This window comes from Emydura macquarii, unplaced genomic scaffold (genome assembly GCF_026122565.2).
Source record: "Emydura macquarii macquarii isolate MOO-44397 ecotype Brisbane River unplaced genomic scaffold, CSIRO-AGI_Emac_v2 contig_1876, whole genome shotgun sequence".
In the NCBI taxonomy this organism is placed as follows: Eukaryota; Metazoa; Chordata; order Testudines; family Chelidae; genus Emydura; species Emydura macquarii.
This window is the reverse complement of record NW_027132013.1, coordinates 11397407-11412135: the sequence shown is the minus strand read 5'-3', so window position 1 is coordinate 11412135 and position 14729 is coordinate 11397407. Positions and strand designations below refer to the sequence as shown.

The 14729-nt window shown below is 41.0% G+C and overlaps 1 protein-coding gene across 1 annotated transcript; it reads right to left on the bottom strand.

Moving 5' to 3' along the window:
• Positions 1–1847: 1847 nt before the first annotated feature.
• LOC137159589 (astacin-like metalloendopeptidase) lies at positions 1848–13077 on the bottom strand. The gene is made up of 11 exons (XM_067558081.1): positions 13009–13077; positions 12750–12774; positions 10493–10558; positions 8798–8869; positions 7830–7970; positions 7065–7182; positions 6069–6247; positions 5852–5936; positions 4112–4239; positions 2557–2672; positions 1848–2090 (listed from the first exon to the last, which is right to left on the bottom strand). Exons 1-11 carry the CDS (start codon positions 13075–13077, stop codon positions 1848–1850), a joined length of 1242 nt encoding a protein of 413 aa, XP_067414182.1.
• Positions 13078–14729: the final 1652 nt, after the last annotated feature.

Sequence of the window (14729 nt, the reverse complement as noted above, 5' to 3'; positions counted from 1 at the left end):
GTATATGAAATTACAGAGGGGAAAAGAGGTCCATTAAAACACTCTAGAATCCAAGCTACCAAAAAAAAAAAAAATCCAAGAAAGAGAGAGGGTTTTATTTTAAATGAAGATTTTATTAAAATGTTGTCAGTTAAATAAAAAGAGACAATAAGTTAACCGTGCAGACAATAACTTTATATGCTCATGTAGAGGGCAGATATCATATGACACGAGAGGGAGTGGCATAGGATACATAGAATTCCCATATATACCTGAATCAGGGAGCACACTTGCTATAGAAGCTGGAGACTTTGATTCACAACTGAATTAATTTCCTTTTGATCGTAGCAAGGAAAGGAAGCAAAGTAGGAAAAGCATAATTTAGATATTCACAGAATAGGCTCTTCCCTTCGGAGTCATATGCTGATTCTCTCATCTGGTGCGTGGTATTTTTACTGTTAAGGAGAGAGAGACAATATTTAGTTTGCAATGCTATCTTATTGTGTGAACATTGGTTTCTGTGAACTGACCATGCTCGGTTTTACACTCAGGACATTTGTGCATCTCTCTACATTAGCTGATAGGTAGTCCCCCAAGCTGATGCACAAATCTGGCATGCAGAATTAGCATACTTTCCTCTCCATACATGTCCATAACTACCATTAACGTGAATGGATGTTACATAGGGACAGCAGAAATCCAAACCTTAGGCCTGGTCCACACTTGCAGCGCAATTCGGCGGCAGTTGATGGGAGATACGCAAGCTACGTAGAGTAGCTTGCATATCTCCCATCTACTTCCTAAATTCTAATTAGTGCGGCGTCCCCACTATGCTGCGCCGATGGGAAATGCCCTCCCGTCAACGCAGCGTTACTCTTTTTGCGGGGCTGGATTGATTGAGTCGACTTCTGGATCGATTGAGTAGGTCTCCACTGCTGCTCAATCGATCCCGAAGAATCGATCCAGTGGTGCCGACAGTGCCACCATCAGTGAAGACATACCCCGAGTGAGTAGTTAAGTGGTACTAAGAAAATGTTTTTTTGGGGGAATGAATTCAAGATTTTTACCTGGGGAGGGGGGGAGGGGGGGACGACGACGAATTATTGGTCAGAAATATTGCCAGTTATTATGTGACTTCTTTCCCAAGTCATCTGCCTCTCTCTGATTTTATCTGGTCCCTCTGAATTGTCTGCTTGTGAGCTGCAGGCATTACAGAGAAGCCACATTTTTATACATAATAATATGATTTATCTTTTGTAATAAAATATATAAGACAAACTGCATTGTTGCTGCTGTTATTTAACGTATATTTTTGATCCATGAGCCTCTCAGCTGGGCTAAATCATTTAAATACAATCTTCATTAGGAGGGCTACAGTCTTAAGGGGATATCTTCAAGAGCACTCTCCATTGTCCTAACTCTACTCCCACTGAGGTCAATGAAGCGAGTTTTACCAACTGATTCCAATGGGAGCAGAGTTAGGCCAACACCTAGTGCTTTTGAAAATCCTGCCCTTAGACAATATATTAGGCAAACTTGATCCAAATTTTACTTAAAAATCATCTGTGATCTTTTGTGGCAAAGTTCAGAGGATCATACTCCAGTGGGCACAAGTTTTATTCAGCTCATAAAAAAAGATTTGCAATTGCATATATCTGAGAGATGATTCAAACTGTAGAGTCTGGGAACCACACCACATTGATGACCTTGTTAATGTTAGTGCATGTGCCCCATCTACTGAGATTAGTTACAGAATCATAACAAGACTGATCTGTTATATCAGCAAAGCAAGATGAGGGATGATGGTAAAGCTAAAACACTTTTGATTTTACATTGTTTGCATCTGATTCTCTGTCATTTTTCCTGGGCTAGGGCTTAGACCTACCAGAGGTGTAGGAGGCCTTGAAGCCAGTGGCTGCACCAGTGCGACCACGGACAAACTCCACAAGCATAGTTTTACCAGAAGATGTTACAGTTGGGGGTCTCTTTGTCCCACAAGTCTTGTTCAGTAGAACCTCAGAAAACTGGCTGACCCCATCATAAATTTTAACATAGTCAGTGTTACAGGCTGTGGAGGACTGCAGATCAAAGGCATCAAACTGCAGAGAAATCTGAAATGGAAGAGGAAACAAACCTTTTTATACTCAGACTGATTCATTTTAGGCAGATTCCTTTAGAACTGAATGAGTCTAAACTAGATATGAGCTAGGATTGGAACTATTTATTCAGCCTCTCCTCCCATGTACTGAACTTTCAGGGTTCAGATAAAATGGAATCTGAATGTGGATGGCTCCTTCCATTGGTTTTGCAAAAGTAAGGTCCAACCACTGAAGTTTTCCAGAATTATAACTACTCCCATCTTTTCCCATCCTTAGTTTAAGCATGTGAATATGAATATTAGAAATTAGAGACGGAAAATGCCTATTATGTTAGCTGCATATACCAAGAAAGGAACTTAATTTGAAATCCGTATCATGTCTTTATCTGGCAACTGGAGTGTAGTAAGCAAAGCAAAATGCATAACCAGACAGACATCAATTCACTTATATGTAAAAGCTATCAGATCCCTGTAATTACCTGTTTCGATGGGATTCGGATGAGCCAAAAACAGGTGGCATTGCCTGTGTATTTTGACGGGTAGTTGTCAGAGCTCAGTGACCCAGATGGTCTATCAAGGATGGTGCTGCAGCGATCTGACAGAAAAACAATGTTCCAGAATCAGATTTAGAGACCCTTTTACATTCAAGTCAGGTACAGTTGTGCTCTGTTTCGAATGAAATGTTCTCCATATTCTCATCTGCCAACATTAATTTCAAGGTCTCTGCAAATCTGTGATCGTTAATATTCAGTTCACTAAATGAAGAAATGTGTAATTCTAATTTTCAGATCATTCATAAATGTCTATATTGAAATGGAAGGTACAGTAGCACAAGGGAAAAGCATCAGCTTTTATAGATAAAGTCCAGAACAGAACAAAGGGCCATAAGTTTAAGGGTTTTTTTTGTATATGTCAGAAGAATGTGAGAAGATTTAATTTTGCTGATAGAGTGACAAATAGGCTGAATGAGTTTCCAAGCTATATTAGTATAGTTAAACAAAAATGAGATGACATTATAGTATTTAAGTTAAAGGAGTATTAATCAGTTTTGTGCTTGGAAGAAGTCAACAGACTTTCCTCTTGTCAGGAGGAAATTTTCTATTCATCGTGGCTTTCCCCTTATATTTAGTTTTTTGTATTTTCCATGGGAGGGATTTTGCCTTCTCTGGTACAAAAAGTTAAAATTAAAGAGTTAAGTATTAAAGATTTTTAAAATGTTATTTAAAACTTAAGTGTTTAAAAATATGTAGGTTAGAGATGGATGAGTTGTCAGTACATTTTTCCAGAATTGAGAGGCTGATGGCTGGTTCTGGTCCTATTCAACGCTGACATTACCTAGGTCTGTAGTCACGGACTAGTGTGATACCAGACTCTTTGAGGTTCTTTTTTTTAGTTGTTTTTTGAGTTCTACGGAATCCAAATGACTAAAAGAAAGCACACAATGGAAAGACTAAGGGTATGTCTACAGTGCCAGCTCCTTGGGGATCAGTGCAGCAGGATCGATTGAGCAGACCATGGAGACCCACTTCATCGATCCCGGAAGTGCTCTACGGTTGACACCATTAATCCATCTCCCCGAAAGAAGTAAGGCTGCATCAACCAGAGGGTGTCTTCCGTCGATGCAGTGCAGTGAAGATGCCGCAGTATGGCAACGTAAGTAAGTCAAAAGGAAATACACAAGCTACATTATGTAGCTCGCATACCTCCCATTGACCACTGGCAGCAGTGTAGACCAGACCTAAGTGGGCCAAATTCAGTGCACTTCCATGGAATTGCACCTGCTTACACCAGGGTTGAACTGGTCCAACAGAGTTGGAAACAAATCATGTACTGTGTAATCTAGATGTGTCGCAATCTTCATCTTTGGTTTCCAGGGTTCATCCTCTGCATGCCAGGTGTTCTTAGTGTGTCCAACCACCGGTTTAGTGTAGCAGTTTCAGGATGTTCCAGATGCAGTATCTCTCTGCAGGGCTCTCCTAATACCTCTGTGAAGGCTTTGAATAGAAGATGAGAGGATGGATAGGAAGCACTTACTGCAGTTATAGAGCTTGTTGATTTTGGCCACATCCAAGTTACTCAGTCCATATCTCTGTCCAACCGGTACAGATGCATCAGGAATTGGTACAATAGTTGCTTTCCCAGGGGTGTTAGAGAAAGTGTTTCTGCAGAAACAGGAAGAATCGTGTTTTCTAAATCAAATTACTTTTTACAGTATTTAATTGTGTAATCCGTATGATGTACAGGGGTAATAATGCCTGTACTTAAATTACTCCCATCCCACATAACAACTGTACAATTCTTCTCACCAATCATTTCATATGGAACAGTAATGCATACTGCATACGTGGTATTCTTTGCATGTTCTGCTAGTGTGAAATTCATCCCTATGTAAAGGACCAGCACAAGCTTGGCCTATGCACCACTTGAGGCACACTTAAGCCTTATGGTTATAATGGGCCAAATTCATGGAGTTACCTTGAGGATGAATTTGGGCCAATAATAATACTTTAAAGTACCCTTTAGCTTAAGTAATACATAGGTTTTGCTGAAGGAAAATAGTTTCCATTGTGTGTGGGGGGAGGGATGGGGGGAAGGGATGGAGGAGAAATCATTATGATATTTCTCTTAGTCTTAAAGTTTATTTTACAAAATCTAAATTTGAGGCCAAATTTGGGCAGACAGTGGCTTTTTAGACTACCTGCAGAAATGATGTGTCCCTTTAAGGCCACCATACTGGACCTGGAGAACCCCAGTACTGCTGAGGGTTTAACACAGAGACCAATTCGAAGTCGATGTCCTGATTTTCAAAGCCTTGCATGGAACTGGTCCTAGATATCTGGGAAGCTGCACTTCCCTCCATGATCATGATCTCCCATGAGATCTGTGTTCCATGGGAACAACAAAAATAAAAGGAAAGGATAGAGGATCATGACCATGGAAGAGAGAAGCTTCACAGGAGCCACTCTTAAGACTATGGAACACACAACCACATGATATTAGAATGACCACTAACATCATCACATGGAGAGCTAAATGTAAAACCCACCTTTTCAGTCAAACTTTCCATTGCTCTTGGAGGTTCACATAAAACAAACTAATCACCCCCACCTTCCCTGAAAAAGCCCTCTAAGTCTGCCTCTTGGTGGCTGGGAAGGAATAGAGAAAGAGAGCACTGTTGTCATATTTAACTTGTTGGTGGTGCTCAGATACTCTGGGGAGTATCTGTAGAGATAGTCTAGTGCACATGGTATTGGAGTGCAGTGAAGACGTGTGTAGTACTGCTAATAACAGAGCATTAGCCCCCTACCTATGTGTGTGCCTGGAGTCACTTTCACAACACACTGCACTCACCAATAGATAGTATATACACCTATCTATAGTTGAGGCTTAGTAATCAATGTCCGCAGCTGTCCATCCCTTTTCGCTCAGCGACGAGTGAGGAGCTGTACTCTGAAGCTGCTGCCTTGAGACTTTCCGATATAAGATCAAACAACAGTGCTGGCAAAAAAATATTTTGTATAAATTTGATCTGGATGTCATGTAAGGAGTGCAAATCCTTACCTCACTTTCAAATGACTTTTTAATGGGGGAGATAAAGGAGAATAAACTTATCTTGCAGAAAGGATCTGTTTGAATTGAATCTCAACCATTCATATTTTCCTCAGGAAAAATTTAAAGCCCATAATTATGAAGAGTAATTATGTCTCCTAAGTTTCAACAAAAGATTTGAGCTCTATGTGCCTTCAAGAAAAGAAATCCCAGATTCCAACTTACGTGCCATAATGCATCACTGAGGAATAGTCGTATTGAAGGCCCAGATTGTTGGAGTTATCAGATTTCTTAAAGTTGCCTTTATTAGCTGTAATATACAATATCATATTTAGAAGATGTATCAATTTCTACCTCTTTTCCAGGAACAAGGAGCAGCTAGGAACAATAAGACATTAATTAAACCAATATCTGTGCTGAAGAAGAGTTCAAGTGTACGTACCTGAACTAATGTACTCCCACATGATCTTTACATGACTGTCTCTGTCACTTCGAGCATGTTCATGTAGAAAGCCCAGCGCATGGTTCAGCTCATGCTGAATTATTCCTTTCCACATGCAGCCTCGCTTCATCACAGACACAATCTGGCCACCTCCAACTTTTCCATAGTGGGACCAGCAACTGAGAATGACATTAAACACCAAAAGAGAGGAAGAGCCATATAAAGTTTGATATCAACCAGCCTTGGGGACTATACAGAGAATTTCCAAACACAATTGTATTAAAGGAGTCAATTGCCACACTCTTCCGTCTACTGTGATATTAGGGGCACAGAGTAGGGTGAAACTCACCCTGTGCAGAGGGCCAGTGCAAGACCAAGGCAACACTGAAGCGCTACATAAGTGTGCAGAGGCCTCTGTGTTCTGGCCTCGTGCACAGGGTGAATTTCACTCACTGGTCCTGAGAAACATTAATTTTCTAAAACTACTGTAAAGTTTATCTTGGGGCTTCTTTTAGAGAAGGAGCAAACTTGAAGGCACTTTGAATCACAGGGATACTGGACAGTCCTCCCCTAGGCTGGATTTTTGGCCTTGACAACCTACTATCCCCCTGACTCAGAGGACCAATTCTTCCATACTGTATTAGAATTGATACTTTCTGATACAAATTTAGAATCGTGACAGCTTGCCATGTATTGTGCTGAAGCATGTGTTCCAATGCCCAGGCACAGCAGCGTGAGTTGGGGTTGCAGTTTCAAACTTAATGCTCCTTTTCCTGGTTTTGTGAATTGTTTTAAGTCAACATTTGGTGAACTCCTGATGTTGCACCTTGTTGCTTAACACTGAACATGATACTTCGCACACTCAAATGGCATGAAGTTTCTCAAATAAATCCAGTTCACTTTCCTCTCCGAATACTCTCAAGATTAAAGAAGCAAAGACATGAAAAGTGGGATAGAATAAAGCTTTTAATAAAAGTCAGCGCCAGAGGAACTTACCCTTTACCTGACTTAATATTTAGATAGTCAGATTCCGTTGTGCGATTCACAAAAGCAATACAAGTTAGAGTTTCAAACTCTGCCATGGCTTCTCTAATCCACCGTATGTTCGCTTCATCTGGGGAAAAAAGGGTTAAATTACATGTTACACAAGAACAATTGTTTGACGCATAAAAGTTAATGTATGCTCAAAATAGGGTTTATGAGGGGATATAAGTGGCAGATCAGTCTTATGCTAGCCATCTGCACAGGACTGAATTTCACCCTACCTGCTACAATGGCCTAGTGCAAAGCCCTTCTCTGTATTCAGAACTTGGCCTGAGAAGAGTTTGGACAGCAGGCTGGTTTCTGAGTTTCTTGTCTTAGATTAAGGGGGTGGGGGTTGATTCATCTGGGGGTGGTCTAGCTGCTGTCTATTATGGGCAACAATTCTGCTACGCAGTGTGTGAGTCAAAACATAATGAATGCATGCATCCAATGTCTTAGAAAGTGACATATAATAATACCTCATTATAGAGAAGTGTCAGTACAGTCTACAAGAGAATAGAATATCCAGCAGGATGGGAGCAATCACCTTGAGACGATTTGCTGCCTTTTCCCACTTACATCATTGTAATGTACAGCTTGTCTATGTATGTGTGTCATAAGTGAATTAGTGGCATGCGTTGCATCAAATATTTGTCTATGGCTAAGTTTGCATTTGGAAGTCAATTAAAATTTCAATGACAATTAACCAAAAAAAATTATTATAGAAATTCAAATCACCATAATCAGGGGAGAAGACGTAGGGGACACGGACTCTGCCATCGCTGGACTGGGGCCAAAGACATGAGTTATCTGAACAGCCAATAGCGCTTCGGCTCCTTGTCATAACAATGTCACCTTCACGCAAATGCTGGGTGCTACCTGTGCAGAGAGAAAGAGAGGAATGTAATATGGAAACACGAGAGGATTGTTTGCGTTGATAGGAAGTTCTGGCTCAGGTAGGGGTTAGGTAGGGAGGGGTGATGGGAACTGACAGAGGCTTATGCTACCTTAAAAATATTGGAATATTCAAAAGAGAGCAAAAAGGAAGTAGGAATGGTCTCGGATGCAGGAATGGATAGAGAGAAGCGTGTATGGAGAGGGATACATGAGAGACATTGAGAGACTATTTCTATGTGCTAGGGTAAAGTCATTTAAAGAAACTGCTAGAGGGGAAAACGGGAGGAAACAGAGAACAGAGGGAGAAGCAAGCTAGCAGAATAGGTCCAAAAAGATCTAGAAGACTCAAAAAAGGAGTTAGAATGGGGTCAGAGTGGGTCAGATCAGCCACCAAATATCCCATCTACGAGCACATATTCTGAGGCCTTATCGGGACTACTCAAAAGGTGTTTGCATTCCAGACATTTAAATAATGTGACTTAAAAATATTCAAAGATCTTTTTCTAAATCCACAGAAGTACAAAGACATCCAAAATTACAGCTAACGCCATTATTAGCCTGCCTCCATAGTTCAGATGTCACTAGAATATGTATAATCTTCAATACCAGTTGTGTCTGGATTGGGAATGTCTTTGCAGATTTAAAGACCAATTAGAAAAAAGTTGTCTATGTGGCTTGTCTCTAAGTTTGTCTAGAGTGTTTCATGTTCAAAAGACTGGAGAAATATTCTGGCCAATTGCTATAACAGGCAGCAGAGAAAAGAGACTCTGAAAACACACAAGATACTTATGTAGCTTTGAAGTCATTACCTGCATTAGCTTTCAAAATTTTGTTAAAAACAATGTCTTCCTGTGTGTCTGTCTCTGTAGTCAGCTCAGCTTCTGCACAGAAATGCAAAGGGGTCAGTTTGTCCTTCTCAACTCATATACAAGTCCTGATCTTCACACTCGTGTTACTCCATTGATTTCATTGGATGCACTCCTGATTTACACCCAGCATGTGAAATCAGAACTAGGCCCATAATGAGCTGGCTTGGCATAAAGCCACATATTTATTTTGCTCAGAAGTGCAAAATCTTGAAACCCCACAAGGGCTGTGATTAGTTTATGGTTAACACAATCTCATGAATAAATCTCTATTTTTTTACCACTACCCTTTAAGGACTAGATCTTTGGCTCTCCTGAGTCTGGTTTGCACCGCTCAGGCCAAATGGATTGACATGACTGGAGGTTACGCAAACATAGGGAGAACAGAATAGACCCATGTCCTCTTACTTAATGCATAATTAAAAGCCATCATAAAAATTCCTATTACAGGCAATGAATTCCAAAGAAACTTTGGATCTGATTCTCCACTCTCTTACTCCAGTTTTATACCAGTGTAATTCCACTGAAATCAAATTCAACTTTAGTAAAGTTCAGTCAATTCTGATCCATTGAACCTGAAAGTTCTGTACAAATTCTGAAGAATTCTTCAGTGGCAATACATTTTAAGGATGGCTTGAACGGGTTCAGAAACATATGAAAAAATCACTAAACATTGGGGTACCTAGTCAAAGTCAAGTGCCTAACTCATTTAGGGGCTTTTGAAAATCCCACTAGCCACCTATTTGCATCTTTAGGCACCTAAACACCTTTGTAAATCTGGCCCTAGATCTTGAACTCCTGACCAAGTGCCAGATTGCTTCCTCTAGTCTTATCATAAACAGAGCCCTGGCAGAGCAGGTCTGGGGCATTCAAAGGGTGCAGAGCCCTCTGCCAAGGCTTTTAGCTACCTGCCTCCATTGCACAATGGGGCTGCCATGGTTCCGCTGCCAGCTGAGAGGAGGAACACAGTGTGAACAGTAGAAAATACGGAAGAGTGGTCAAGATTTTACACTAAAATGTATCTATTGTATAGAGACCTTTTGTTTAAATGTGGCAAACATACATTTGAAACTTGGATATCTAAACAAGTTGACCACATTTTGTATTTGTACCCCTGTGTTGGCATTTCAATGCCAATGTTAGGTGCCTACATGCTGAACTGAGTTTGAAGTCCTATTTAGGTGTCCTGGCTTGAAAATTAGATACACAGGACACAGCTTTTACATGGCATTAGTGGGTACCTTTTTTCGTAGCCTTATTGAGCTTGGGATAGATAGATGGAAAACTAGATCTTATTTTGTATTGTTTCATTTTTAAATTGTTTACATTGCTTGGCCTGTAAAATGCTAGTAAAGCCAAGCCCTTCATTTTCTGTCTACACAGCGGAGTTGTAGCCTGTAGAAGGAACCAAGGGTGTTAAATCTTCCTGAGTTCTTACTCAGGGGTCTGGAGAATGGGGAGTATGATAATAGAGCATGTAGTTCCAAATCAGTTCCAACCTTGCTGCATTTCCTTCCTTGGGATTTGCATTGCCTTATCTTATCTCTATATTTTTAGCATGAGTGAATTTATAAGAGACAGACATATTAACCATGAGAGGACTGGAAGTTACTGGGCCCATGTTTTTACATCGTTTACCTTGAGTGGACTGTGAAATGTCACTAGAAGGGGTCACTTCACTCATCATAGGATAACCAGTAAAATCTACAAGAGGAAACATGGATGTTAAGGCTTTAGCAAGGTAAACTGCCAAATCCCTATAACTTCACCCCTGAGCTGAAGGCCTTCATGACACTTCAGAGGGGCACTTGCTATGTGCTTGTCTGTCTATGTTTTTATGCTGTGTTCATCATCATCACTGTCATATCTGAGTGCCTTTTGGGAGAAGAAGGTGGTGCACCACTCAGGACAAGCACGAAGCCTTGACTGATGCTTGTTTGGTGTTCACTGGTAAGCTCCATCCCTCCCAGACATGCTTCCATCTGGGACTGTTCGTACAATCTGACCTCAGACTCCCAAAGGTTACCAGCCAAGGGTTGCTTGCCCCCTGAATGTGTGTGCTGAGTAGAAGGAAAGATTCCTTGCATCCTCTTTCTCATTTCCAAGCTGCCATAATTTGGCCTTAAAGTATGAGGGTGTCTGCAGGTAGGAAGTCCCAGAATGCATCTGCCACATGCCTGATTGCATGGTCTTTGGGTATCAGGGATGGCCCAGAATGATGCAGTCCAAAGTTTCCTTAGTGACACCATAAATACCAGAAGATTTCACAGAAGAGATAAAATTTGCAACAAAGGTCAATTAAAACTTCTTCTATGCATTGTGAAATTCAGTCACACCACAATATTTGTATCAATGACCCTCTGCAGCTGTGAGATCCAATGGTTGACTATTGTCTAATCAATGGAGTGTGTCCCCCAGTTGGCTCCAAATTTACTGACCTCTACTTATACTGAATGTCCCTTTGTTCTCACATTATGAAACAGGGAACAAAGGGGGGAATGGTCAGTTTTCCTTAACCATTTAATAGTTCTGAATATCTCAGGCAAATCCCTTTTAACGCTTCTTCCTTTGGGATAAATCATCACAGCCTTTGCAATTTCTCATTGCACTTATGTCCCACTTAGATTTCTAATTATTTCCATTGCACTTTTCTAGAGCTTTTCAATAGCTTCCCTCTACTTCTTGTAATGAAACAATTAAAACTGAATGCCCTAGATGAGCCTTTATGGTTGCTTGTTTTATGTCTCTGAATGGTCCAGTGGTTAGGGCCTAGGATTTGGGAGACCTGGGTTCCATTCCCTTCTCTGCTACAGGCTTCCTGTGTGACCTCGGTCAAGTCCCTTAGCCTCTCTGTGGCTCAATTCCCTACTTCCTTACCTCACAGGATTGCTGTGTGGATGAATACATTTAGAAAAAGATTGTGAAGCGCTTTGAGATCTATTGATGAAAAGTGCTTGCTCTCTCTCTCTCTCTCTGTATATACACACACACACACAAACTGTACAACATTACCCATTTGCAACTGCCTCCACTCTACCTCTACTAAAAGTTTTGCCTTCATCTCCTCTCCCAGGACTTTTGCAATTCATTTCTTTATGGCCTCTCTACCTTTCAACTCTCCAGCCTTCAGCATGTCCAGTTTGCTGCTGTCTGCCTTCAGACCTGTACAATAATATGCATATATATCCATATGGACACATAATCCTCAAACAACTGCTGGCTCACCACCCATTCCAGGATCTAGTGTGAAATTGCCTTTTGTTTATAAAACTTAGGACTTTCTCTAGTTGATATCAGCTCTCTATTTCTCTTCCACTCACCTATTCGTGCAGCATTGACCTTCTTTCTTAAAATTCCCCTGATCTATATTCATTCTTCTGTGCAGCTCCTGCCACCTGAACAGTGCTACTGTATCTCCTTGCCTTTGTGACTCTCTCTTTTCACATTTCAACTGAAAACATCTTTACTCCTTTGCCTGTACCTCTTAATTTCTCATTCCTTCTGCTGTTACTTATTATTTAACTCAGCAAAGTGTTTTGAGGAATGTACAGTTTGTAAGAACAATGCTTTACAGAATAAAGTTTTATTGTTCTCTGACTGTTCATTTGTGTCTCTATGAAATAGATGGGAAATTGAGCAGAAAGCCAAAATCTCACTGAAAACCAAATAAGTGCAATTTAGTGGCACATTTATTCTTGGATAAGGAACTTACCAAGAGGAGGAACCTCAGCTGGCATAAGCGGGTGTAACTCTGTTGACTTCAATGAGGCTACACCAAATTACACCAGTTGAGGATCTGGCTACAAGATTCTTGTTTAATACAGTCTTATTCTGGTAAGTAGTCAGCAATGGCTTTACATTTTTGTATTTAAATTATTGTATAAATCCTACTTACTTGCACCAGCATACCCATTGTGCTCCTGCAAGAACAATACACTTAAGTTTTCACTTTTGCATGAGAATCAAAAATCCAACACCAACAATAAATTAAGAGAAAATGGAAGAAGTAATCTCATAGACATACAAAAACAACATTACAAATGAATACATTTCTTTTAAAAACACAGCTGGGAAATATGAAAAAGACAACTCAGCCATCAGATAAGCAGAGATCAGATACAAGAAACAGAAAGTTTGTGTGGAATCGCTCTCACCTGAATAGGGAAGCCGAGAGTTGAATAAAGGAAAGGTGCGATAAAGACTAGGAGCATCTTCAGGTCCATTCTCAAGTTCTGACAGTTTATCTGTGACTCTTACTATCTCCCCCAGCTCGGGAGCACTGCTGCTAGATATACTAGTGGAGCCTGCTCTACCAGGGCTGCAAAACTAGACAGCCAATGAGACACTCAGAAAACAGCAAACAGACAATTTTTTTTGTAGCCGGAGAGGTCAACTCACCCCTAATCATGTTCCAACGCTCTTCTATTGGCTGCCAGTTACAGCTATCTCTGTCTCTCACTTCCTGTGTGCCTCCAAACCTTCCCCTGTGTTGCCTTCAGACCCTCATTCATGCTGCTCCCAATGCTTGGAGCAGACCCCTCTATTGGTACCATGTGCCTTCTCTCTCATCTCATTAAACCCTTCCTCAAAACTCACTCCTTCTGTGAAGCCTTCTATGTGGATGTCGCCAGTGATGTCTCTGCATCTAAAACAGCTGTCCCATGTATGGTATTTTTTGGAGTTTAGATGGTAAGTTATTAGGGGTAGGGATTCTGTCTTCCTTTGTGTTAGGTGAAGCATCATGTACCTCCACGGTGCTCCCTGTCCAGTTATTTTGGAGCATGTAACTAATCACGGCTTAGAGGGGACATGTCCCTATCTCCTTTCTTCCTACCTATTTAGCCTACTAACCAAATCTCTTACCTCTCCTGCTTACTGACTTATAAATAGAATCTTTTGCTTCTTACCGTCTCAGCGTTTTCTGTCTTTTCTGGACCTCCAAAGCTTCTTTCTTAGTTGTCAGCCTTCCAGTGATTACGTGCCCCAGGAAGCTTTGTGGCCATCAGTCAGAGAAGAGAGGAAGATGCAACAGCAGGGAAAACATTTACTCAAAGCATTGTTCCAACTGTGACTAACAGGGGCGATACCTCATAGATCTCACTGAAGGCTGGTGGAAGGAAGTGGATATAGGAGGGTTGGGTGCAGAGATGGCAAGAGTAGCTGGTGGTAGAGGATGAAACACAGCTAAGGCTGGAAAGAAATACCAAAAAGAGAACTCACCATTCAGCAAGAGAATTGTAACCTGTTCAACTAATCAAACATTACCCAGTGACTGAGTTGCTGCAGAGCTGTGCTCTCTATGATCTATGGCTATTTCATGCGTGCAAGTGTCCATTTTCCCTGCATATGACCATCACCATAGAGAAGGAAAACAAAGATACATCAAAAGAGAGAAAACAAAGAGGAACAACATACATTCTCTTTAGATTGTGACAAATGGTTGGACAACCTCAGGGTAAATGTAAAAACCGAAACACAGCAGCCTACATTCTCCTTCATGTCTTATCACGTCAGGAGATCTGAAAGTGCTTTACAATAATCTTGACATTAGAAGCAATTCCATTCTAGTGAGTTGGATAGCTCAAGGGAGCAGTAATGGCCTACACAACTTTTCACCCACAGGTCATTAGTTGAAACACAGACCAGGTACACAGTGGTAGTGAAATGCAACATGAAACAGCTATATATGAAATGAGGTGCTGGGTGTCAGTCGCTAGTGCTTAATAATGGACAAAAGTCCACACCATCACAATGAGAGACCATGGACTGAGTGGGCTATGGAGATGAATTCCGCCCCCCCTTAGCCCTGTAGGAGGCAGTGTAAGGAAAGCTTACCTGTGCTGTCTCTGTTCTGTGGGTAAACAGAGGTCGCTAC

What these genes read in the sequence shown, in the direction of transcription:
- LOC137159589 (XM_067558081.1), bottom strand. Translation starts at nt 13,077, where the DNA reads ATGGACCTGAAGATGCTCCTAGTCTTTATCGCACCTTTCCTTTATTCA. An exon ending in CTCTCGGCTTCCCTATTCAG is followed by an intron (nt 12,775 to 13,008) that starts GTGAGAGCGATT and finishes TTGTTCTTGCAG; the next exon opens with GAGCACAATGGGTATGCTGG. An exon ending in CGTCTTCTCCCCTGATTATG is followed by an intron (nt 7,183 to 7,829) that starts GTGATTTGAATT and finishes TTTTTTCCCCAG; the next exon opens with ATGAAGCGAACATACGGTGG.